The sequence below is a fragment of the Tauraco erythrolophus genome, chromosome 5 (assembly GCF_009769465.1).
Source record: "Tauraco erythrolophus isolate bTauEry1 chromosome 5, bTauEry1.pri, whole genome shotgun sequence".
In the NCBI taxonomy this organism is placed as follows: Eukaryota; Metazoa; Chordata; class Aves; order Musophagiformes; family Musophagidae; genus Tauraco; species Tauraco erythrolophus.
This window is the reverse complement of record NC_141469.1, coordinates 5,857,877-5,882,769: the sequence shown is the minus strand read 5'-3', so window position 1 is coordinate 5,882,769 and position 24,893 is coordinate 5,857,877. Positions and strand designations below refer to the sequence as shown.

Sequence of the window (24,893 nt, the reverse complement as noted above, 5' to 3'; positions counted from 1 at the left end):
ACTGGAGTCCAGTAGCCAGCTTGATGAACGAAAGCCACAAAACATCTGTCTTCCCTAACTGAGAGACAGAACCTGTATTAATGGCAGTTCACATTGGTTTCAGGGGCAATGAAGATGGTAAATTCACAAATGAGGCAAAAGTTATTCTCAAGTATTTCAGTGGGCATTGCAGAACTCAGTTTAGTTTTGGAAGCCGCTCTTGACCTTTGAGGATAAAGCACTCCTCAGCCCTTAAAAGTTTACATTCTTCTTCTCTAAAACTCAAAGCAACTCTTGTCTTTTCAGATGTACAGCTTTATAGTACCAAAAAAAAAAAAAAAAAAAAAAGTATTTCTTTCTGGTATTTTGTAACTAAATACAATGTAAAATTTAGTATAAGAGCTTTCTCTCCCCTAGCTAGGACACATGCTGTCACAAAGTTACTCAGCAGAATCAATGGTTTATCAACATAGATACCGGATTTAAGCTTCATAGCATAATATTGGAATTGATACTTGTACTTACTATCTTTGAATCAGTACAGTCAATATATACTTTATTAGTGAGACATGGCATTGGCGACAGAAATGACTACAGTGTGTCGCCAGTGAAATTTGTGACAGCAGAATTAGCAGTAAGTGGTTTCTCTAATTTAAAGCTGTAACTTTCAAATACATTTAAGTTATGGACTCCTGAAAGGATTAGATTGGAGACACAAAACCTTACAGTCAGAATGTCAGCCTACCGACAATAGCCCTTGTTTTCTCCTTAATTACCCTATGATGAGACAGGATTGCAGACCCTTACCCTAAAAATCCACATGGTACAGTCACATTAACACTCCTGCACCACAGTTGATTCAGTTAAAACCTTATTCCTAAAACAAGGAAAAGAGACAAATCTGGCTCTCTGTGTTGTTAGCATTGTACCCTTTGAGATATAGGATCCTTGCTGCCTTTTTTCCTTGGTCTCTGTACTCATGAAGTAGAACACAATTAAATGTTGCAACTATCAACCTCTGTCATTTTTTTTTTTAAACTTTTACTGTGTCTGTGCGTTGATAAAAGTAGCAGCACTTGAAAAGAGATAAGGCCAAGTAAGTTTCAAGATCATTCATGTTAAAGACATCAGTACTTCTATTCCTAGTCTTAACCTAAATCCTGAATAAGTAGTGACAAAGGGAGTACCTGCTACTCAAAAGTTGAGAAAGTTAAGTTACTTCCTTAGCTTCTATTCTTGCTTGTGGGAGAGAGATAGGTGATTCTAGAAAGCAGTTCAGAGCAAGTGTTTTAAGTACCGATTCAGGGAAATATGTAAGCATGGCAGTTCCTTTCTTATGCAAATAATTCTTTCCTTGCAATCTGACTTGCAAACTGTCAGCAAGGTGTAGAGAGCTTTTTTTTCTTTGGTGTGCTGACAAAGACTTTCCAAAAACTTCTGTGAGATACCTGTGCTAGTATTTTCCCCTAATTAAGAATAACATCTACCCCATTTTCAGGATGCTTTTGTGTTGACTATCTTCCCATTAACAGTTCCGAAATCAGCATAACTAGTGGAGCAGCTAACTAATATAACTACCTTGCCTGAACTGAGACAGACGTTACTCATAGTTTATTCCAGGCTTTGTGTGTGGAGATGCGGTCCCGGTGCCTAAGTTACAGTGATGTAGCAAGTCACTGTCTATAACCCTGGCGGCTAAAGCAAACGCAACACATATTACAACTTCTGTTCCACTACGGAGGGTCAGCTGATGAATGGCAATTTATTTGGCTTCAGAATTTTATTAATTTTTATTTTTCACTCATATCATTGTATCAAGCCACCCAAAATAGATTAAAATTATGCTTTCTGGATATACCTTTCTGCAAGTTGCTTTGTTTTGCTTCTAAATAATCTGATAGCACAGAAAATAGATGCTTCCTCAGGCAGTTGGACTGTACGTCCCTTCCAAGTGGAACTATTCTATTCTATTCTATTCTATTCTATTCTATTCTATTCTATTCTATTCTATTCTATTCTATTCTATTCTATTCTATTCATTATCTGCTTTGTGTAATAGGCTGAAGTCAAATTTTCCACTTTCATCATCATTTCCACACACTACAGAATGTCATATTGCATCAGTCACCTCCTTTGAGCCTGGATACTGTCTGCATCCTGTGTTTTATCATCAAAGCAAATGAAACAAAGCAAAACTGTACATAGTTGCCACTCAGTTACTACAGTGGTCCCGCCTTTTCCTTAGCCTTCCTTTTGCTGCCATGGTAATCATTTTTGTTGCCCCTCGCATCCCTCACTAGTTCCAACTCAAGCTGACCTTTGGTTTTCCCGTCTTCATCCCTGCACACATTGGTAATGTCTCTATATTCTTCCCAGGTAGCCCATCCCCACTTCCTCCTTCTGTGTACTTCATTTTTTCATTTGAGCTCACTCAGGAATTCCCTGTTCATCCATACTAGCCTTTTACCATGCTCACTTGACTTCCTGCATGACAGAACGGACTATTCTTGTGCTTGAGGCTTTCCTTGAAGGTAACGCCTTGGTGTATGAAATGAAGTTATAAGCTTTATCTGTAGGTTTTTCAATCAGAATAGAAGACTTGGTTTTAAAATTATTTTCTATACTTAACCAGGTAATGAAATGGAGTCACTAATTAATTATTCACTACTAATTACTATTAATACAATACCTATAGTGAACAATAGTAATTAAAAAGTCACAGTTATGTAAAGAGGAGAATTAATTGGCACATTTTCTTCTTTTATTCACTATTTCATGCTCTTTATAGTATTCCTGAGATGGAGAAATTGAGCAAGAGGTTGTAGTTTGGTCAGTACTTACAGAAGCTGACTGCAGCTCAATAACTTGAAATTAAAATAGCTGATGAACTTTCACGCTGTAAAGTGGGGGGCAGATGGAATGAAAGAGGAAATATCTAATCCAGTTAAATAGCTATAGAGTGGAGTTTTTTATGTCTCAGCTGAAATTAAACCTACTGTTGTGGCTGTCAAAGGCAGGAGATCAAGGAAGGGAGAGATGAATTATGAATGAATTCGGAACACAGCCATGAGGTGTTCTGTTGAGCTCCCACTGTGTCCTTCCAGCCCCTTTCCTCATGAAATACCAGACTGCAGTTGCAGTTTTTCAAAATTATGTCATTAGAGTTCCTGAATGGTTGCATTATTTTCCACTGAACATACAAGCCTGGTGGTTCTTTCACATGCTCATAGGGGAAATACCACATGAATCCAAACTGAGGGACACAAAATTACTGGTACAAGAAATGTGGAAGAATGTTGGAACTTTTTTCCTGTGTAAATAATATTTTTTCATAATCTTTCATGACTTTTAGATTGTGACACACAGGAAAGATAACAGCAAACTTTTACGGAACAGAAATTGGTAGATATTGTTATGGGGAGAGCTGATTTTCATGCTACATGTAATAATACTGTAGATTATGACACATGCTCCCTTTTCAGTGCCTCAGCCTTCTAGGACACTGTTGCACATGCTGGAGAAATGTTTTCCCCTAGAATTACAAAGAGGAAGATAAACACATAAGTTTCTCTCTTTCATAATTTAATTTTTACCTGATTTTCTTTTAAATCACACTTATACTGAGTGAAACAACTGTAAAGAAGTAGCACTGAGAACTCTCACTTTTATTTTACTGAAAAAAATGATACTGATTTTTGTTCTATAGTGTAAGACTTACCATTCACTTTGTTAGCAACCTTAACATCTGCATTTTGAAGGGCAACCAATACCTATACTCTGAATTTTATAACTAGAAAAAGTGGAGTTGTAATACATAGAGTTGTAATACATCTAATACATGGAGATATTACTGATAATAAAAGTTACAGATTTTAAAAAGTATAGAGTTGGGGGGTTTTGTCTACTTTGTAATTTCAAATTTCACATTGAAGGTTCACGATTGTACTCAAATTACATCAAAAACCTTGTCAAAAAGTTTTAAAGATTATTGATCACAGGTGAACCGAAATTTTTCAGGTTTCTAGCCCTGAGAAAGCTCTGCCTGTGGACATGTTCTGACTACCTTAGCACTAAATGTGGATTCTGTTAGGAATTCTATTCTACTGACATCTCTTTCCTCACCATTTTCAGAAAAATGTCAACAGTTACAGATTTTGTTGTCTGCTTGTCCATAAACACAAACATATAACTCCGCTGCCTTGTTTTTTCAGTCTCTCAATTTCATACATACTCTTGGCTACAGTTTGCCTTAGGTGATTTAGATAACAGACTGACCAGGTAATCCTTTCCTTATTCTCTTATCTACGGAAGAATGTGTGTTAAATCTAAGCAAACAAGGTAATGTTAAACAAGAAAGGTTAAGGAAAGATAAATGAGAAGTGATCATAAGGTTTCAGTATAATGTGAAGGTCAAATCTAGTATCTCACTACTTCTCCATTGAAAAAGCAGGTATTTATGTTACGCTTTCTCTTCCCTCGTGCTAAGTTGTGTTCTCTTATTCTTCTCTAGGCTGCTGTAGTACCGTCGGCACAATCTCTCAACCTAACTGACTTCAAATTCAGTGATTTTGAGCTCTCAGATTTCGAAACAACACTATGTACAATTCGAATGTTCACAGACCTCAACCTGGTGCAAAATTTCCAAATGAAACATGAGGTATGAATGCTGTCAAATGCTGCTTCACATAAAGAGACAACTTAATTACTAGAAAATCAGAATAGTGAAACAAGCCTACAGTAAATATAATTGGAAATCTGTATTAACGAGCAGGTAGCAAACTGGGAAGGTATATAAAGTGGGCAGTACTGGAGTTTGTCCTCAGTTTGGTTCTACTGAATGATTAATAATTTGGTTAATAGACTGTAAAATGCTTTTAGAAAACTTGGGGAGTGGATGTAGAGGACTTGGTTAAAATTCAAATTAGTTAGAAAATGTATAGCAATATTTCAAAACCAGCAAGAGTAAATATATGAAGACTAATGGAGACAGTCAAATATATAAACTAAAAATGGTGAACAAAAGAATAGCTAGTGGTAACAGAGAGAAAACCATTTCACAGCTACTAGTATCAGAAACTGTGTAAAAGTCAATAGTAGCAAAAAGCGGCAAATTTCATTCTTTACTGACAGAGTGATATTAAGGCCTGTGGAGTAATTTTATTGTAGCTCATATTTGAAGAGACACATAGAGATGCAAATTAATTTTTAAAAATAACAATTTAGAAGACTGAGCAAAGTTTGAATGAATTAAACTGGTTTTCTCCAGAAAACAGAATATTGAGGAGGGAGATAATAGCAACTTTTCAGTAACTGAAAGGCTATTATAAAGAAGACACTAATATTGTTCTCTCTGTCCATATAAGGTAGTAAAAGTAATTAGCTTAGTCTTTCCCCTCCAGAAGATTAGATTAGGTTAGGAGGAATTTTATAGTTACAGAGACAGTAAAAACAGATTACTTATGTGGGCTGTGGAAATTTCCCTGAAGTTTTTTCCAGTAGATCTAGTTGTACATATGCATTTGTCAGAGGTGATCTAGACAGGTACTTTTATTTTGCTCCTTGCCCTGGAGGTAGACTAGATAATCTCTGAGGTCTCTTCTAGTCAATATACACAATTTCTATTTGTAAAAACCTTCATTTTTAAATACTTATTTTTGCTTTATATATTTTTCAGCAAAACTTCCAAAGTACAGTCTCAAAATGCAAGATTAATTTGGAGGACTTCAGAGGCAAACAAATTAGTAAAAGAAAACAGGTGTTTATCTTCTAGATCACCAGTTTATAGACCAGTTTAGATTAGTAGTGTTTAGGAGTACTGTATTACCTAGTCCGATCTCTTGAATATCCCAGTACTTAGTTTCAACTTTGTAGTAAGGCCAAGAACTTGTACTTCCTTAAGGGGTATGTCCCAACAGAAGAGAGGGAGTCAGGTAGCCCAGTAATGGGTGGGTTCTAGTTCCTAGTAGAGCAATTGTAATGGATTTGCAAAACCAAAATAACACCATGACAATAGACACATAATTACACATCTCAAGAGAAGCAAGAGAACATTGACAGCTTTGAAGCTACACTTCCAAATTTCCATACTAGAGCTAAAGAAAACTGGCAGTGGCCTAGCACTCCTTTTTTAACAGTGATAAGGCAGAGAATACTGCTGCTTTTGTCTGTGGAATTGTTTACGTGGGTGAATGATACTGGATTTTCATTTGTCAGTACAACATCTTTCAGTAGGAACACTACAAATTTTCTTTTACAAACCAAGGCCTAGATCCTCAGCCAGCATTTAACATAGAGCAGTATGCTGTATCCATTTAAACTGAGGGACCTGTTCTAGTACACATCAAATTACTATCTGACCTTCATACCTTTTACTTTCTGAGAAGTAAAGTATAACCCGCAACTTGTAATACTGTTGTGTAAAACATCCAGGACATACTTTCTTCCTGCATAAAAAAAATACTACCCAGCAATATAGTAATCTCTGGTTTTCTGTCGTACTTATTTGTTTTCCAAAGTCCAATTCTGCTTGGCTTTTGACAAGCTGATAATGAGGGCAAAGCCACGTGTTCATTATCAAAACAGCTCTTAAGAGAACTCTGTAATTAAAAAAAAAACATTTTCTCTATCAAATATGCCATTACAAGCAAGGATTTTTTTCTCCCAGTTAGCTAAACTCAGTTTCTGCATTAACAGCAGTGCATCTGAGACTAACATTTAGCCATTAGTAGTAAAAACCCAAACCCCCACAAGTATTACATACTCGACGAGAGGCTGAAGTGGTGGCTGTAAGCATATTCTTATCTATGTTCGCAGTTACAAGTATGTCATATTGGAACTTAATAGAGTTAAAAGGGTTTTTTTTTCTGTAAGAGAGTTTTCAAGCAGGATTAGAGAGATATATATTTTCATTAAAAAGACTAAATTTCTAATACACTTAGAGTTAACTATGTGATGCTGTTTCTTAAAGGTTCTCTGCAGATGGATCTTAAGTGTAAAGAAAAATTACCGGAAAAATGTTGCTTATCACAATTGGAGACATGCCTTTAATACAGCGCAGTGCATGTTTGCTGCTCTAAAATCTGGTAAAATTCAGGTACACTTCGCTGTTTCTACATTAAGAATCTTCTGGCTAAACAAATTCTGTAATGATGCATAGTTCTGATTGTCATGTCAGTAAGATGTTCATCATTCTGTGGTATTGCTACTGAAATCAAAATGTTTCTGATGAAGACTTCTGACTTTAAGGGCTTGGTTTGTGAAATTGTTTTCCTATTGTTATGTACTCACTTTCAGTTAAATCCTCTGGAAATGATCAGGTGGATGTTCCCAATGGCAATGTCTCAAATAAGGCACATACATGATTGTGGCCTTTTTTAAAGTTAACACTTATGCTGCGAGCAAGTCAAAAAGGTGGGGAAGCAAAGGACTGACACTATTTCAGGATGCTTCCTTGAAATATTCAACAGGAAATTTTTTAAGTTCAAAGACAGAGATGAGTACAGCTTTAGACAAAGAATAGAACATTTTTTGGAAATAAAGACTTAAATGCTCATTTCAATGCTTTTGAACAATATTTCAACCTTCCACTTAAAAGACACATAATAATTTAAAAAACAACCCAATCATTCTTTATTACAAATACTGAAGGGTTACATGATCCCCAAAATAAGAAAGATATTGATCAAGATTTTTCCAGAATACGTTTTTAGGTTTTGTTTTTATATTCTTGAAGAAAACAAAATGTTCCTGTTCATTCTGAATTAACATGTTTCTTCAGTTTGATTACAATTGTTATTAGTTGGTTTATACTATTTTACAGTAAGCACTTCTGAGAGAGTAAAGAAATCCTATTTGTAGACCAAAACCAAAACCAATAATGAAGAGGCATTCCCTTTCTCTACAAACTTTGTCTCACTATAAAAAAGGACAAAAAAGTGCTGGAAGAGACACAGGCAAGGGCTTTCATATTCCCTCTATCCTGAAATGGACATGGTAGTTTTGCTCTGTGTGCGGTCTAGCAATCTCTAATGATCTTGAGAGCTTGCTTGCTATTTTTGGAATCCTGTCAGTCCTCACTGCAATTTCCATAAATTGTTTTATTCCTAACTACATTGGATTCACTCCACACTGATTTTCATGTCCTAGATTCTGAAGTCAGAAGGGCATTGAATATAAGTCTCTCAATTTTCCTGAAGTTTGAGGGGAAAAGCAAGCATTGGGGAACACATCTTCCTAGGAGAAACATAAAACCAGTCATTTCCAAAGTGATCTTTTGACTAGATTAAGGACAGGTTTCATTATCGAGAAAGCAGATGCAAATCTACAGAAGTCGTAATTGCTTAAAAAAATTTGGATTTGATTGTACAGAGGGTACAGACCCTCAGTGGCAGTGCTGCCACTAGCTGCTCCTCAAATTCCTGTCCTGACTGTTGTGCCTGCTATTCTTGTCCCATTACGAAGTGCTGCATGAATACTGTAGCTTTGTCCAGCCTCTGTTTCTCACTGGACAGATTTAAATGAATTTCCTATCCAACCCTAATGAACAGCGTTAAAGATACAAAATAGTCGCAAAAGAGAAACTGTAACCTCTCCAGAAATCCTTGTTGGAGCTCCAGAATAAACTCTTTAATAATGCGTCAGATATTGTTTAATTTTGTTTTCCATGGGTTTTAAACTTATGTTAATGTTTTTGCCCAGGGACCAATGAAAAGCATGACATTTTTCCCTTCCAATTATTCCAAGGGCATTTTTGAAATGATTTTTTTATACCTAGTTAGGGAACGTAGCCTAACTCCCTTGAGGTAACAGAGGAGCTGAGCTAAAAGTCATGGGGCCAGAATTTTAGAAAATTCCTCATGCTCTCTCTTTGCTGCCAGATGACATTATGCAAGTCACTTCCTCTTCTCCCATATCAGTTTTCTCATCAGTATACATGGGGCTCAGTGATGTTCCTTCTGTACACTGCATTGAGGCCTATGGAGAATGATTTTTACTGGGCACCGCAACTTCAGAGATAACCCCTGTTCTCAGCATACTGGTTTATGTCCTTGTCCTCCTTGGGCCAGAACTGTGTATCTGCTATGTGGGTGAAGACAAGACAGCAGATATAAAACACATTGTGCAAAATAAATCCCTCTCACAAAGCTAACTCACTTCTTGCGTTACTCTTTACATATAGAGCAAACTGACTGACTTAGAAACTCTGGCTTTGCTCATAGCAACTCTAAGCCATGATTTGGATCACAGAGGAGTGAACAACTCTTACATACAAAGGTAAGTAAGTCTGAGAGAAGTCAAACAAAAACAAATGAAGAGCAAAATCACAGAGCTAAATTAAGTACAGCCTAATGGATTTGACGATATGAGGCTGTGCAAAGGAGCAGGTTTTTACGAAGTACTGGGCGCAAGAACAGCCAGAAACATTCAGGGAGTCCAAAGCAAAGATGCACAACCTCAGTTGTTGACTAAGGACCATGGCAGATGAAGTGAACTCTTTGTAGACTCTGCAGGGGCAGCATCTTCTTGCTCCTGTTCACAAGTTCCATCCCCCATTTCCTGTACAGTGACAGCAAAAGGTCACAGCTTCTGAGGGACAGCGTGTAGGAAACGTGCAGCTTTTCAGAGTGCTCTCTGCCCAAACAGCTGTTCCTCATCTAGTCTGGGCCAGCACAGAGCTGAGATCTGCAGCCATCTCATACAAAGGTGTCTCCTTACCATTTTGAACTCTGGTGGTTTAACTCATGATTTAGCCATGTTTTTCCAGAATTCTGAGCTGATTTGGATAAGATACCTATCTAAAATCGCATTAAAAATGTATGATTGTTTTGCATTGATTTTGGGTTATCTGTACTCTTTAACTTTGATCAATTCTGGAATTACAGAAAAAGCTTTACAATGCAAAAAAAGTCAAAATATGTTTTAAAACCTTGAAACAAGATATTTTTACTAAACAAAATATTTCCCTTTGAAGTTATCAAAACGAAGCATCTGAACTCTTCTAAAATTTTATCCATATTTTCATTTTTAACAAAAATTACTTGTCTTTTAAAAATTTATTAATAGTTTCAGATCTGCCCAAAATGTGTTTTTCAGTGACTTTAGTATTCACTTCAAATAACAGTATGAAATTCATAGATTAAATAAATTGACTTAAAACATGTTATAATGTGATTACTGCGATACAGCAATGTGTCCTGATCTGACCAGAGATGGGGAAGACATCCAGAAACATGTACTTGTATCTTTTCCTGGCAGAGTTGGAGAGTGATTTTGAAGCTACCTTTGGAAGAAGTGGTCTGCTCTTCTTGCTGTGTGTAAAGTAAGATACTAGGGGAGGAGGAGTTTGTTTGAGGCAGAGAATACTGAAAGGCAGAAAATAAGTAAGCTGAAGCAGAATTCCTGCCTTTCAGATAGATGTTCAGAATAACACTAAAACTGATGTGTAAAGCGAAAAAAAAAAACCAACCCCAAAATGCCACAAAATTGAAAGAGTAACCTTTTTCTAGTTCCTGAACAGGGGATTCCAGCAGTAACTGTAGCTTTGCAGTGATTGGAACCAGTTAGCTATTTTTTGCTTTATTTATTTAAAAATAAATTTCCTGGAAGACATCTGGAGATGCGTCATCTCCTCTTAAAAATGTCCTGGGAAAGTGTCATAGACAGCAAAATCCAACATTCACACATGCTGTAAAGAGGAGATGATTACAGCTTGATAATTCTTTTTCAACAGAAAGTTCCATGAATTTTGTTTTTAAATCCCTCATTTAAATCTAAATTAAAAGTTATTTTTTCCAGGAATTGATCCTTTTTGTTTCTTCCTTGAAAGCAGGGAGAGTGGTTACTTAGCATATGATTCTCTTCTTATGCAACAAGGCTTCAATAATTAAAATGGTCCTGGTAGTAGAAATTACAGGAAATGAACTGCTTAAAGGTCTTTTGGTAGATATGCAGGGGTTTTGTTTTCTTTTTCTCCCAAACCCACATGTAAAGCAGGCAAGCACAGAGTATGAAAACTGCATAACCAAACCACTGTGTTCAGAAAGCAATGGTGTCCTTTGGCTTGGCGCGGTGGTTTAACAGAAATGCTGTGTACTACAGAAGTAGGACCTGAGTTTAGTTCCAGCACTTGTGTCTTCCCAGACAGACAGGGTCTGTAAGTACTGAGCGAGCTGTAGTTTGGTGCAGTACTTGGGAAGATAACCTAAGATATTTCTCACATAATTCTCTCTTCAGTCAGGATGAACTTTAGGGGACACAGTATGCATCCCACTTAAATCAATGGGAATTTCACCCAGCATGTGTTGGCACCATCCTACAATGTTTCCTCACAGAAACACGCAAGCATATTTGCTCTATACTCCTTTTGCAGTGGTCTCAGAGGAGGTGCCGGGCAGACAGCCCATAATTCTCAGGGGCTTGCATCCTTTAATCTCCCCTTCTGTGTTTTTGTTTGTCTTTCCGTCTTTCTCTCCGCATTTTTGTGCTTCTTAAATCCCCAGAGTTTCCTCTTATGACTTTTAGTTGAGTCTCTGTGTGCACTCACTTACACAGGGACCCAATCCTGCAACCACTAATTCATGTGAATGATCCTTAACCATACAAAAAGTCCCGTGGAACTTTATCCTAAACAAGAATTTCTTACATGATTAAAAATTTGTAGGTCAGATTATAATTAGAGTAATAGATTCAGGATCAACAGCAAAACAGACTTCCAAAAGAATCTGATTTAGTTGGAGAGATGACATAAGCAACATGGGACCAGGGGCTGAAAATGAAGATATAGTAGCAAAAGCTAAGAACCTTATTATGCAGTGAGGAACGAGGGAAAATCAGAAATCCTCAGAAAGAAGGAGCTTCAGTATTTTGTCTAAAGCTCTTCAAACAGTAAATTGTATTTTCTGCACTAAGATAGCTTTAAATTCTGCATCCACACGGTTTCATGCTGTTTTTCACTGCCTGTAGTACAACCAACATCTTGTTTCCCTTTTGGATTTTACCCTGGGCAAAGGGTAGGTAACGATATTGTAGTAGTTTGGTCATGAAGAGCGTGGTGATGACTGAAGTACCTATACAGTTATTAACACTGGGAAATTACTTGATCAACATTTTGAGTCCTGCACATTTCGAATCCACTGAGGTCAGCAGGAATTTCTCCATTGGTATCAGTGGGCTTCTGATTAGGTCTGCATTACTACTTAGAAGCTCAGTGGTTGGGCTGACTAAATATGCCAGGCAGGTGTTTAAAATATTACAAAAATCAAAACTGTCACTTAAAGTTTGCTTGCGACTGAACTCTTCTTGTTGCCTTTCCTTTCCATACAACAACTTTCACTCCCCATAAAACCTTGTATTACATTCTCACTCCTTGTGTGCAGCTGGTCTCTACAGGTAACAGAAGGCAGAAAAATAGAGTTGTCTGTGCTCTGAAAAAGTAACCGCGTTGTCTTTTATCTCTACTCCCCCTGCATCCTTCTAAAAGTATGCATTTTGTTTGGCCAGTTACACAGAAGGGGGAAAGGAACTGGTTAAGAACAAGCATGGGTGGTTGGGGGTAAACTGATAAGAGGACATTAAAGAGAAGTTATTTCTGGATTAGTGGTATGTTTAATTTGATTTTCCATCTGATGGGTCTTTTTACTCCTCAGAAGCGAACATCCACTGGCTCAACTGTATTGCCACTCAATCATGGAGCATCACCATTTTGATCAATGCCTTATGATCCTGAATAGTCCAGTGAGTGCCACATTTTCATGTATGCTGAAGGAAACTATTCCCTATTTTACTTTTTATTTTTAGCTTTGGATAGATTCCCACTCTTATACATTCCTAAATGATCTTTATTCCTTTTTGGGTAAAGAAAACAAATGCAGCAGCTTTGAAATCACAGTTCCATTGCTGAGTGCCACCAGACTTTTCCAAGTGTTGCCTGATAAGGGAAGCCTTGCTAATATCCTTTTGAGTACCTGCTTCCTTGGACCAAAGGAAACAAAAGGCTTTGTTGCCATTTTCGTGACCTCTTATGAACCACCAAACAAACCCAAGTCCTTGCTCTCATTTCAAAAAACATTCCGGCCTACCCATACACAAAGCAGTCCTGATGAGACCAAACCAAACACTGCTAATGTTGACATTCCAAACCTAAGTTAAGTAAATATGCAAATAAAACTACATTCTTCTTGTTTTATATTATTAACTAATTCTAAGACCAGTTATTCAGCATGCACAATCATTTCAAAGTAGTATATTTTAACTGCTCATTTCATATCACAGGTATGGTACTTCCAGCATCCTTTGCATTGTAATGATTCTTTCCTATTCAGACAGGAAAATATGGGAAAAAAGGTGGAGGCAAGATGCCATTTCACCAGCTCCATACTGCTGTGGTTTAACAGTGGGCTTCTGAGCTTATATTTCTATGTAATAGCTTGTTATTTATGTTGCTTCAAAAAAGGAAAACATTTTCATTTACATGAGATGTATAGGCAGACACTGGAATCTATTATAGTTCCTCTGTTTCAAGGAGTGGGGGGAAGAGGAAAGGGAAATGCTACAATCCAGCTAGTGGCAAATTTAATTTTGATGAATGAAATGGACTTAAAGGCTTTGATGTTGCTCTGCTTGCAATTCATTCTGTAATAGCCAATTATGATGCTGTTGCTCTGCGGCTTTCTGCCATTACTCAAGAAGACTGGAATTTTTATTTTTAAATTGGGGAATCTGCAAAAGGAAGCAGGGTAAAAGAATGACATCAGATACCAGCCAGCAACTCATACTGATTTAGTGTCTGAGATACGTTTTAGTAAACTGATGTGCTGTTGCCCATTTTACTGATAACACTGGTTTTGTTTTTTCGTAAAGGGAAATCAGATTCTCAGCAGCCTTTCCATTGAAGAATACAAGGCCACACTGAAAATGATAAAACAAGCCATTCTTGCCACAGACCTAGCACTATACATAAAGTAAGTCAGAGACAAGTTGGCTGGATAGTCATTGTTGGATGTTCGGATTGTGTCAGCACGCTGCAAAATCTTTTAACTTCTTTTAAAGGAGGAAAGGAGAATTTTTTGAACTTCTGAGGAAGAAGCAATTTAATTGGGAAGATCCTACACAGAAGGAGCTATTTTTGTAAGTAAAAGCAGAATGATCAAGAAGTCTGTTATTAGGTATCTAATTTTCCATGCCAGGTTGCTGTGAATTTTACCAGAACCAGCAGATCTGTGTGCTCTGGGCCCTGTACAAACTGGCAGTGGCACATGGGTCACCAAATGACTCCCTGGGTGTGAATTACTAAGTGTGCAGCCTGTATAACAAACTTTGTTAAATAGCACATGGAGTTACATAAGCATTTCTGTTCTTCCGAAAGAGTGTAGGGTTCCTGTCTGGGTAACATGCTCTTTTGTTGTCAATACTTTAATATTGAATCGCTGAAATCAATAAATTAAGATTCAAGACAGGCAGTTTGTTTTGAAGCTGATTCCTTACTGGCAGTGAAGAAAAAAGATGACGAAGAATAGAGACACGTACTGTAATGCACAGCTCCAGAAAAGCAGCTTACATAGCCTGTCTCAGAAAGGAAGGATACCATATTTCAAATTCAGTGCCTTTAAAAAACAGTCTAATTTAGCCATGTTCTATGTCTATTCCTATTTCAGTCCTTGGCCTCCATACTGTCAATAAAGATGGCAGTCACTGTTAACGTCAGAAATAAATAAATGTGCTGTGTGTCCAGTAGCAAACAGAATGAAACAGTTCATTTGACATGAATCCACCAGATGAGCCAGTCCAGATTTGCTCATTTCTATGTGCTCACTTCACACAGGTGAAAGTCTGCCACATCATTGAGCCTTGGATACCTTTATAACTTGGCTTTAATTTCACTTGTTTGTCTGACTTTGATGTTCCTTGAAATTTTATATTCTATTGTATTAATCACTTGACTTCGTGGCTACATACCTGTCACAATACAGTACTTCATAGATTTCTTTCTGGTTTTTCTACAGAGCAATGCTGATGACTGCTTGTGATTTATCAGCCATAACCAAACCATGGCCAGTTCAGCAACGGGTATATGCTTAATTTTAAGATTTGCTAAATAGAAACTCCACATAACAGCTTCTGCTTCCTCCATCCAGTCCTTATTGCAAAGGCAGTGGAGGAACACAGAGCCTTAGGAAGCAGTTCTTCAAAGTGCTGTATGTGGATGGAAGACTTTCTCAGGTCTATGTAGCAAGATCTGTGCATTTAGCTATGTCACCATGTTAGCAGTGATCTGAAGGTAAATTGGGAATCTTTGTTCTTTCCAACATTTCTCTGTTACTACAAGGCAGTCAATTGATACAACACGCTAGTATCAGCTGACCTTTTTCTGTGTGTGGATCATTCCAACTTTTATCATTAGTTAAGATGCCTATGTATCATTTTATTCTGTCAGAGAAAATATCAGCACACACAGGTGTTTTATTTGTGCACACATGTGCATGAAGAATTCTAAAAGCTTGCTGTTAAGCTGGAGAATCTCATTATGGGTCCCAATTCGATATATCCTAAGGAGAGATAGGAAACACAGGAAACAGTTTTGATTGTAGGTAGGCAAGCAAACTTTTAGAGCCCTCAATGTGTGAAATCTCTTACAGATTGCTGAGCTTGTCGCTACTGAGTTCTTTGATCAAGGAGATAAAGAGCGGAAGGAACTCAACATAGAACCAACTGTAAGTGGCAGAATCATGCAGAATTGCCTCTTTCAAAATGGCTGCTACAAACAGCACTTCCCACTCCTTTCAAAAGTCACAATTTTATTGAAATTCTATGAATTTCTCCCTCTGACCAACTCCTTCCCTGTCTTCCTAGTAGTTACTTTTCTTCTGTGGTTCCCAAACACCAACAGTGTGTTATTATCTCTGAGCCAGAAGAACAGACAATATTATTTCTTCTAAATTGGTATTACTAAATTGCCTAGGAAATACATTCCTAAATTGGTACCTATTTGCAACCTATCCAAAACCAGTAAGCTTGTCTATTTGTCTAGCTGTTGGGGCTCTGTCAGTCCAAAGACAATCTCCTAAGGCAAGTCATGCAGTCAAATTACCTGCATTGTAACACATGTACTGACACCCTGCTGTGCTGAGCTGCTTGTGCTTTTCAAGGTGCTGCTTTTTAATTCCAGCCTGTTCCTTTGGTTTTGGTTGGGTTTTTTATTTAATGCATTTAAACACAGAGCTTGTTTACTTCTTATCTGCAGGATCTAATGAACAGAGAGAAGAAAAATAAAATTCCCAGCATGCAGGTTGGATTCATAGATGCTGTTTGTTTGCAGCTGTATGAGGTATGGTGTCTAAGAAAGAATTGCAAATATCTAAAACCAGAACTGCTCACTGTAGCCTCTAATAGATGCAGATTTAAAATGAGAATAAAAATCAAATAAAAAACTAGTCTCTTAGTTAAAAAGATTTTTTTGTTATATATTACATATGGTTCATTATTCTGTTGAAGAAATTATTGTTTTAGTATTTATCATTAATGATATGTTTGTCTGATTAATGTATTTTGTTAGAATTTTTTAAAACCTAGTGGTAATTGCTGTGCTCTGTGCACTTGGTGTTAGATCCCTGGGTTATATTCTGGATTCCAGCAGCTCCAGTGAGCTGCTATGATCATCAGGGAAAGTCACAAAACTAATGCTTTGCCATCTAGGAAAAGAATGGTATCCATGTAGTGCATTGATAAAAAGTGTTGTTTAAGAGTTTTAAAGAATTCAGAATTCTTCATGCAAAAGGTGGTATGCTATGTATAGGAAACTTACCCAAGTTTAACATTTCCCATCTGTTTTTTTTTGTCTTTCATCACACACAAAAGCAGTACATGAGAGAATTCACTGAAATGTTTTTTATCCTGGTCACAAACTGTATAAGGAGATCCTTGGTCAGATATAGTGTGAAACAAAACATAATGATTTCTGATTTTTTTAACCAGTAAAGCACTAGAGTGAAAGCCTGTTCACTGCGACTGTAGCAACTATTTTACAGGAACTGAGGTGAGAAAAAGAAAGGTGAAGAACAGAGAGCCTAACTCTTAAGAATCTTCCAGTGGGAGGAATAACGTGATTACTCAAATTTTTCCCTCTTACACAGTAAACTTTTCTAAAAAGAATCCACATCCATCAGTTGGAAGGAAACTCCCCTTCCGGAGAGGGAGCTACTAACTGCTGCCCCTGAAACTCACATGTTTCTGTGCTGTAGAAGCTGTTTGTCAGGAAAATAAGGCAGCCTTTGCTGGGAAGCCTGAGAAAACTGTCTCCAGTAGGAGGCAGGCCATTGAAAGAACACCATACAAACAGAAAATTCTTTGAGCAGTACACCTGAGCAGACTTGAATGCCCATAGCTCCAGAGCCTGCACTTCTATACTTTTTCTTGTTAGGAGAGGGCTTTACCTCTCCATTTATGAAAAGACCCGAAAATTTTCCATTATTTACTCTGAAATATGCACTGTATCTTACATCAACAGTTACTAAGTGATACTAGTCCAAACTGTACCCAGCTCCTGTACAGTTCCTGCAAGGAAATGAGGTGCATGAGTAATTGCTAGCTACTGTGTCCCTGCTTTTTAACTGCAGCTTTGTTACACTACAGTGAATACAAAGCCATTCCTGGTTAGCAGCCAAAATTAGCAGTTTGGAATCTTCTCCCTTCTCTTTAATTGTGGAAGAAAGAAGGAGGTGCTACATCCACAGGAGGGGGTCTAAGCAGCATCTTTTTGTTGAGAACATGCTGCCTCTTATGGCTTTCAGTCTATCACTCTCATTTGTCACCTTGTCTCAAAAGTCTCACCTGAACTGGAACAGCACGTAGCAGGCTGACAGCGTCTGGGACTTCAAATGGACTCAGGGTATGCCAGCATGTGTCCTAACCTGACAGATAAGTGAGGGTGCCTTACCTGCAGGGACAGAGAGCACTGAAGAGGATGGAGAGCCTATGAGGAAGTGACAAAACCCGTAACAGTACTGCTAAATCCAAGGAAGGGGCTATGGTTTGAGCTGACCCACTATTTGTCTATTTTGACTGGAGTACAGTAGGAAATATTACCTGCTTAGGCAGATTTTTGTTTTCTTCAATGAGTAATAAATGGTAAAACATATAAACAACTTCGGTGTTACTTTGAAAATTAACAAGCACACAGTTCACTCTCCAACGTCCTAATGCTATAAAAGCAAACAATATTACCAGGGTTGTAATGACAGCCTTTTCACTGTTTTCCTAGCTGTCATCCAGTCAGTAGGAATTTGACACACAACACAAACAGAGATGAGTTCCCAGTCCAGTGCTGCAAGTATGTCACTTACTGTGTTATTCAGAGTAGGTCAGATCCCAGTGAACTGAAGTTTGTGGCTTGTGTTAGCGAGGTAACCAGTGCAGTTAAACTGAATGATCTACAAGTCTTCCCTTTATGTTCAGAAATCTGAAAAAGTAAGATAAATGTGTTTCATTCTCTTCATTTTTTAATTGAAAAAAAAGTACCATTTAGCAGTTTTAAATGCTGTTTAGATACATTCAGATAAATAAAACTTCAGAGATATTTGACAGTCTCATCCTTCTTCTAGAGGTGTAAATCAAGAATAATTCGATTAAGTCTACTGGAACTAATGAAGCAGCCTATGAAGCCAAAAGGAACTATGAATATTTATACAAGCTGATAATTCAGTAGGGTCCCTATGTAAAGTTACAGGAGAATTAGACATCGCTCTCACGTTATTTGAATGAGACCTGAATTTCATGTGAAGTTCTGACTGATTTTATGATTTGTAGAGTGACCAGCAGAGGGGCCAGGATTCTTCTCTGTGTACTTTGCAGTCAGTCATAGTACTTAAAAAATCAGTGGGCTCAAACACTCTTTCCAGTACCTTGTTGTCCCGCACTATCTGGGCTATTAAACTCCCACTTTACGCTTCTGAATAGTGTGACTTCATTCCAAAAGCCAACAGAACCCTTTATGCAAGTAAGGACTGATTGTCATCGTGTGAGGATACATTTTGATCACTTCCATCAGGAAAGAGAAACATAGAAAAATGCTTATGAATTGTTCTTTTATTCATTTTTTCAATTCTATATTTAAAAATCGGAATCCAGTTTTCCTTCAGTCTGATACAGTAACACAGCCACATCATGAAAAATACTTGATTGACTTCAGTCCCAGTTATTCCTGAAAGGCACTAAGTGTCAAATGTAATTTTTCTATGGTGTGCTAAGTGTCTTGAATTCAAATATTTCTGGGAGAACTCCTCCGAATCAGTGGATACACTGTCAGTGAATATGCACCCATTGACTGTACCTGCTCTGTGCCTGAGTACCATTCCAAGGTCATCCTTATAAGCCACCTTGCTATACATTGAAAGGACTGGCTTGCAAAGTCCATGCATAGTACTTCACTAGGAATACTGAACAGGTCACTTGTGCATAATACAACAAACTCATTGTGGTTCCTTCTGCACCTGTGTATCAAGTGCTGTATGGACACTGACGCTCAGTTTAATCTGCTCTCGTGCCAGGTAATTATGTTCGTGTTTGATGTGCAGCAGGAAGCCTGCCTTGAAGTTCAAAATACAAGTTCAAATTTCAATTACAGATAGACCTCATATTTCAGTAATTCTGGTCTCTCTCACAGTCATCTTTAAGAACACTTATTTTGTTGTTAAATGCAATCAGTTTTACATGTTCTTAATTTATTTCAGGCCCTAACGCATGTGTCAGAGGCCTGCTACCCTTTACTGGATGGCTGTAGAAAAAATAGGCAGAAATGGCAATCCTTAGCTGAACAACAAGAGAAGAATCTGATTAATGGAGAAAGCAATCAAGCCAAACGGAACTGAGATGCTGATTTAACAACTACAAGCTTAAGTTCACATAGAAGACATAGTAATAGGGGAGTACTGCATTTTGCTAAACACTGTACGAATTTGGCTTATGTTTTGCCACTGCTGTGTTATTTTTCCACATTTCAAGATATAGCATGACCACGTATATGCCAAGGTTACATAAAAATAGTATGTTTCTTTGATTACATCTGACTGAGATGGAAAAAGATGTGCAAGGGTAATTTTTGCTACCCTGTGCCACAAGAAGGTACGAATGCAGTTACTCGACTGTCCCTGAGAGCCTATTACTTTAAAGATGTATATAGTTGTTTAGTGATCATGTTGTGGCCAGTATTGTAAAGACTACTGCATTTCGCACCTTGTTTCCTCTTCCCATCTTGCTGTGTTATGCTATAAAAGTAATGAGCAGTCTTGCCTGTTCTCTTCCCGGCGGTTTAGAGGAAAGATTGGGACTAACTCTGGGGAGCCTAATCCAGCATATACTATGCTAACCTCTTCTAGGAGACAGAACTGGGCTTTGAAGTGAAAAAGCCCCAGAATCTGTGCATCCAGTAGGTTTTTTCATATTATAGGAATGTCTTACCAAATGTCTTACATTTGGATAAATTTTTAAAAGCTCTGTGAATTACTAGGCAATGGGGGTTTTAGGAGTTTTGTGGTAGAAGTGTCATAATTATCCATGAAAAATGGAAACTGCTTGAAGATTGGTGAAACATCACAACGTAACTGACAGGCAGCCATGGAAGAATGGCTCCCATAGAAAACTGCAAGATGCACACACAGAAATGGAAACTGAACAGGATCATTTTTATATGCTGGTTTTAACTTAATTTGGAAGTTGAATTTAACATCATCATAACCAAAAGACTGAATCGCAGGCAGGAAAAGTACACGAGAATGTGACTGCAAGAGATGAAAATCCAAATCAGAACGATGCAGGCACGGCACTTCTGGTGACTATCAGTGACTGATTCTTTAGGACAGTGTTATTACGAAATGGCTATGACCACTTTGAAGAAAGTTTTATGTTAACATCTTTTAAAAATAACTTTTAGCATTAGTTAATATTAACAATGATTAATCACAGTGTCTTAAAGGAATGTGAAAAAGGATACTGAAAGCAAAAATAGCTGAGAATGCTACAGGGATTTGTATATGAGGCATTAACATTCAGAAAAGTAAGAAATTAATTAACTTGCACTAGTAAAAAGCAACATTTATATTTTATTTAAATGAAGATGACTAGTAAAAATTGTTTTGAATTGGGAACCACTTCAAGAAAATATACACATTAGACAAACCCCCAAAAAGCAATACAAAGAGAGTACTATTCTTTGGGTAGACAGGATGAGGAGATTAATGTCAGCAATCTAAGGTGAGTTAGCAGTAGGTGTAACTTCGGCTGCATAGAGACACAGAAAATGTGGGGTTTTTTTTTAATCTGTAGTAATGATTTTTCAGTTAAAATCAGCAATAGTATTAGGCAAAAGTAATACATTTGGGATTGTGCCTTGAAGTGTGGGAGTTTATTTCTATAACAGTAATCCAGAAAATTCCATTTGGAAACTATAATAAATTCTTCTTCCCAGACGATTATCAATCCCCACCTTGTAAGAGCTGGTCAGAAAGGCAGTGAAAACAACCTCCTTTTATCAGTCGCTGCATTCAGATAAACTATATCAAAAGCTGATAAAAGATGAAGCAAATTTTTCAAAACGTTTGATGATATGGAGTTTCACAGTCAATTTTTCTTTTTAAATGTAGAATAAGGTATTCTGATAGTCTGCAGCATTTCTGCCAACCTAAATTTGTCACGGATTAAATCCTATCTCAAATTTCTATACTGTCTACCAATAATACATTATTGCAGCTGAATGTGAAAACATTTTTCTACAAAAATATTTCTCCTGCTATTTTTTTCCCAGATTTTCAAAAAAGTATGGAATTCAACAATAATTAAGAATTCCAGGGCTATCGAGGGCTACTGGTATGCAGTGCTCCATATGTGTACTTACATGCACACACAGTACAATATATGTATGTAGTACGTCTTAGCTACGCAGAAAAATGACAGCAGCTTGCCCCCAACACACACCCCCCCAAAAAAAGTTTTTAGGTACTTTTGGATAAATAGGAAACTTTGCTTCAGGATTTGCATAGTCCTTGTATATTCTTTTCCTTGAATGCTTGAGATACTGAACTATAATTATTATGCTAACTGATGAGATACATATTTAATATAAATATGAATAAAGTATATGTATATAAAGGTGTATTCTTGCTAGTATGGTTGAGGCTAGTAATTCATGGTGACAACTCACCAAACCAACTATGAGTCATTATTACAGTACAGTGACATATCATTTACATTAAGATCCCAATATTTCTTTGCTATGTTGTATGTTCAGTAAAGCTTTATTATGACATAAATTTATAACTACTACAAAGGAGTGCTGGATTCGTACCTTTGACTTGAAAAAAATGGACATGATTTGCATTTTTTCAAAGGTTCACTTAAAATTAACACGGTTACACAGTATGTACATATATTTAATTACTTATCTGTACACATTTATCCCACAGAATCTCTTCCATTACAAAGATTGGAACATACGTAGAAATACAGTTCCTAGTAAATAAACCATTCCAATGCCATAATACACCTGTATCTGTATATATTTCTACAAAACCAAACCTTTTTAACTACTGGTTTACGAATCTTATAAGCATAGATTGCTGTACTTCACGAAAATTTAGACAGTGATCAAATTGTTTATATAGTGTTTTACTCTCCTGAAGGCAAAGTCAGAGCGTGATGGTTTTGTGTCATAGCTTTGTGTGAACTGTTTGCAGAAATTGGTCTTTTCTCTCATAATGTAGATAGGTGACAATATGAAAAAGACCCAGACTGTCTTCTGCCTGAAATTCACTGTCTTCAGAATTCAACATTTTCAAACGCAGCTAGAGGATTACAGCCATAAGTTTCATCATGAGTTGCGTATCTAATTATTTCAGTCATGTCTCAAATGTATCCTCCCCTCACTTATATTGTCTAGCTAAAGCAATCAGTGTGGATTATGCAAGAAACAAGCTGAAATGGAGTTTATCACTTTGTCAGGTCAGTCTTAAGTCATTAAAGCCATTGTGAAATTTGATATTTAACTCTTCAGGTACAGAATTTGTCCCACTAATTTTTAATACTTGTTTCAATGAAGATAGTATCTGAAGATAGACTAAGTTAGTATCCTACTTGTTCTCAGACATGGACATATTTTCTTTTAACGTCACTCCATAGCATAGTTTAATGCTTAAAGTGCACTTTCTGGTTTTGCTCCTCTTCTGAAAAAATTACTTGTCATACAATTAATATATACAAAATTACTGTTAACCCTAGCTCTTCTAATTAAAATAACCGTGAGGCTCTTAAGCTCTACGTAGTACTTCTTTTCCAACAAGTTAGTCACACGTCCAATATTAGCTGTAGAATGTACAGGTTTTCTATTATCTCACACAATAAAAGGAAGGAGAGGAAAATAATATAATGTTGATTTTGGAGATGGTATTGATTTTTAATTAGTACCAGTTTAAAGTTAAGAGCAGATTACTCTCATGTCTTCACAGAATACAAGTGGGCTAGTGATAAAAGTGAATAATCTATTCCATTGATGAACAGCTGATCTCTCTTTAGAAGAGAGGACTGAAGCCTCATCTCATGCATTACCCTCTGACAATTGCATGCAGATAAGGTTTTGAACTCTAATCCAATGCATTTCATCTGTCAGTAGGATGAACTGACAAAATCAGAACACAGTCTAATTCATATATATTCAAAATTACTAGATAACTGATTTTCTAACCTATCATACAGAAAGATTATGAAAAGTCAGATTAGCCCCTAAAAATTAGGGGATGTTGCCCAAGTGATCTGGTTGGTGCCCCTTGCATTTATGCATGAGAAGATGGCAGAGAGTTTTGATGGAAAAAATGCCTCACTCATAATGAATTCATACATTTTTAAAGGTTTTATAGAGACTTAGTATTTCAGGCAAATTTATACATTAGCTTTAGTTAAGAGTCCTGTCTCTGTGATGCTGTAGTTTCTTCATGTCAAATCACATGCAGTTTACATTCCACAAGATTTCAGCTTTATTTCCCAGTTCCCTGCTGTACTTCTTCAGAGACTTGCACTAATTTGAAAGATAAGCTTGGACATTGGAGCTTGAATGAAAAAATGAATTTGGCCAGAGTATGATAAATAATGAGAGCTGGATTTTTGGTTTGGACTTTCACAGGAACAAGAAACATCACAGAATCTGGCCTGGTAATTAGTGACACTTGCTAAATATAGCAAATTGTGACAGCAAGATATTTTATCTTTGTCATTGCTAGATGAATGGAAATTGCATTGGAAAGCTTATTTTCCACATAAAGAAGTTTGTTTCCATAGAGAAACTCATACCTAAATACCACTGTTTGTAAATGTATATTTATGTGACAGTGCTATATAATAGTCAGTTTCCACTAACTTTCACAGCATGAGCTTGTCATGCCAGGGCCTAAGGCATGCTCAAATGCCCATTGGAAGTCAATTGTATGATTCCCATTTACTTCATTGGGAGTTGGATTGAGCTGTAAAGAAGGTGAAAGACTGGGCCAAATCCCCCTTTTGTACCTATAAAGAGGGACCAAACTCTTACCCTTGGTAACACCTGCCTCACCTGCTCTTTGCTGTATTCAGCTATTCCTGCTGATGCCCAAGGTACCGTACAGATGTAACTGAAGTTAGAATTTGAGCCCTCTATGTATTCACGTCAGACACCTGCATGTGTCTCTTAAAGAATGTAGTGTGAAATGCACTGTAAATAGTTTAATATACATTTCTATTATGGTTTAATAAAAATCTTAATCACAGTCACTAGCCACTGAGTTTGTCCATTTGTATTCTCTTTTATCTTTTAAAAATATTTGAACAAACATATAGTTTCTGGGCACAGTATTTTTGTACTAGGTTGAGGGGGTTACTCTGTATATTTTGTTCTACCTTTAAGC

General features: G+C 37.0%; 1 protein-coding gene across 1 annotated transcript in view; it reads left to right on the top strand.

The window, feature by feature from the left end:
- PDE5A (phosphodiesterase 5A) overlaps nt 1–19,838 on the top strand; it is a 62,127-nt gene extending 42,289 nt beyond the window's left edge. The window contains exons 12-21 of the mRNA XM_086612075.1: nt 4,490–4,636; nt 6,947–7,072; nt 9,158–9,252; nt 12,624–12,711; nt 13,837–13,937; nt 14,026–14,103; nt 14,979–15,042; nt 15,612–15,686; nt 16,217–16,300; nt 19,701–19,838. Of these exons, the coding sequence (XP_086468201.1) occupies nt 4,490–4,636; nt 6,947–7,072; nt 9,158–9,252; nt 12,624–12,711; nt 13,837–13,937; nt 14,026–14,103; nt 14,979–15,042; nt 15,612–15,686; nt 16,217–16,300; nt 19,701–19,838 (996 nt within the window). The remainder of the gene's footprint in view (nt 1–4,489; nt 4,637–6,946; nt 7,073–9,157; nt 9,253–12,623; nt 12,712–13,836; nt 13,938–14,025; nt 14,104–14,978; nt 15,043–15,611; nt 15,687–16,216; nt 16,301–19,700) is intronic.
- Nucleotides 19,839–24,893: the final 5,055 nt, after the last annotated feature.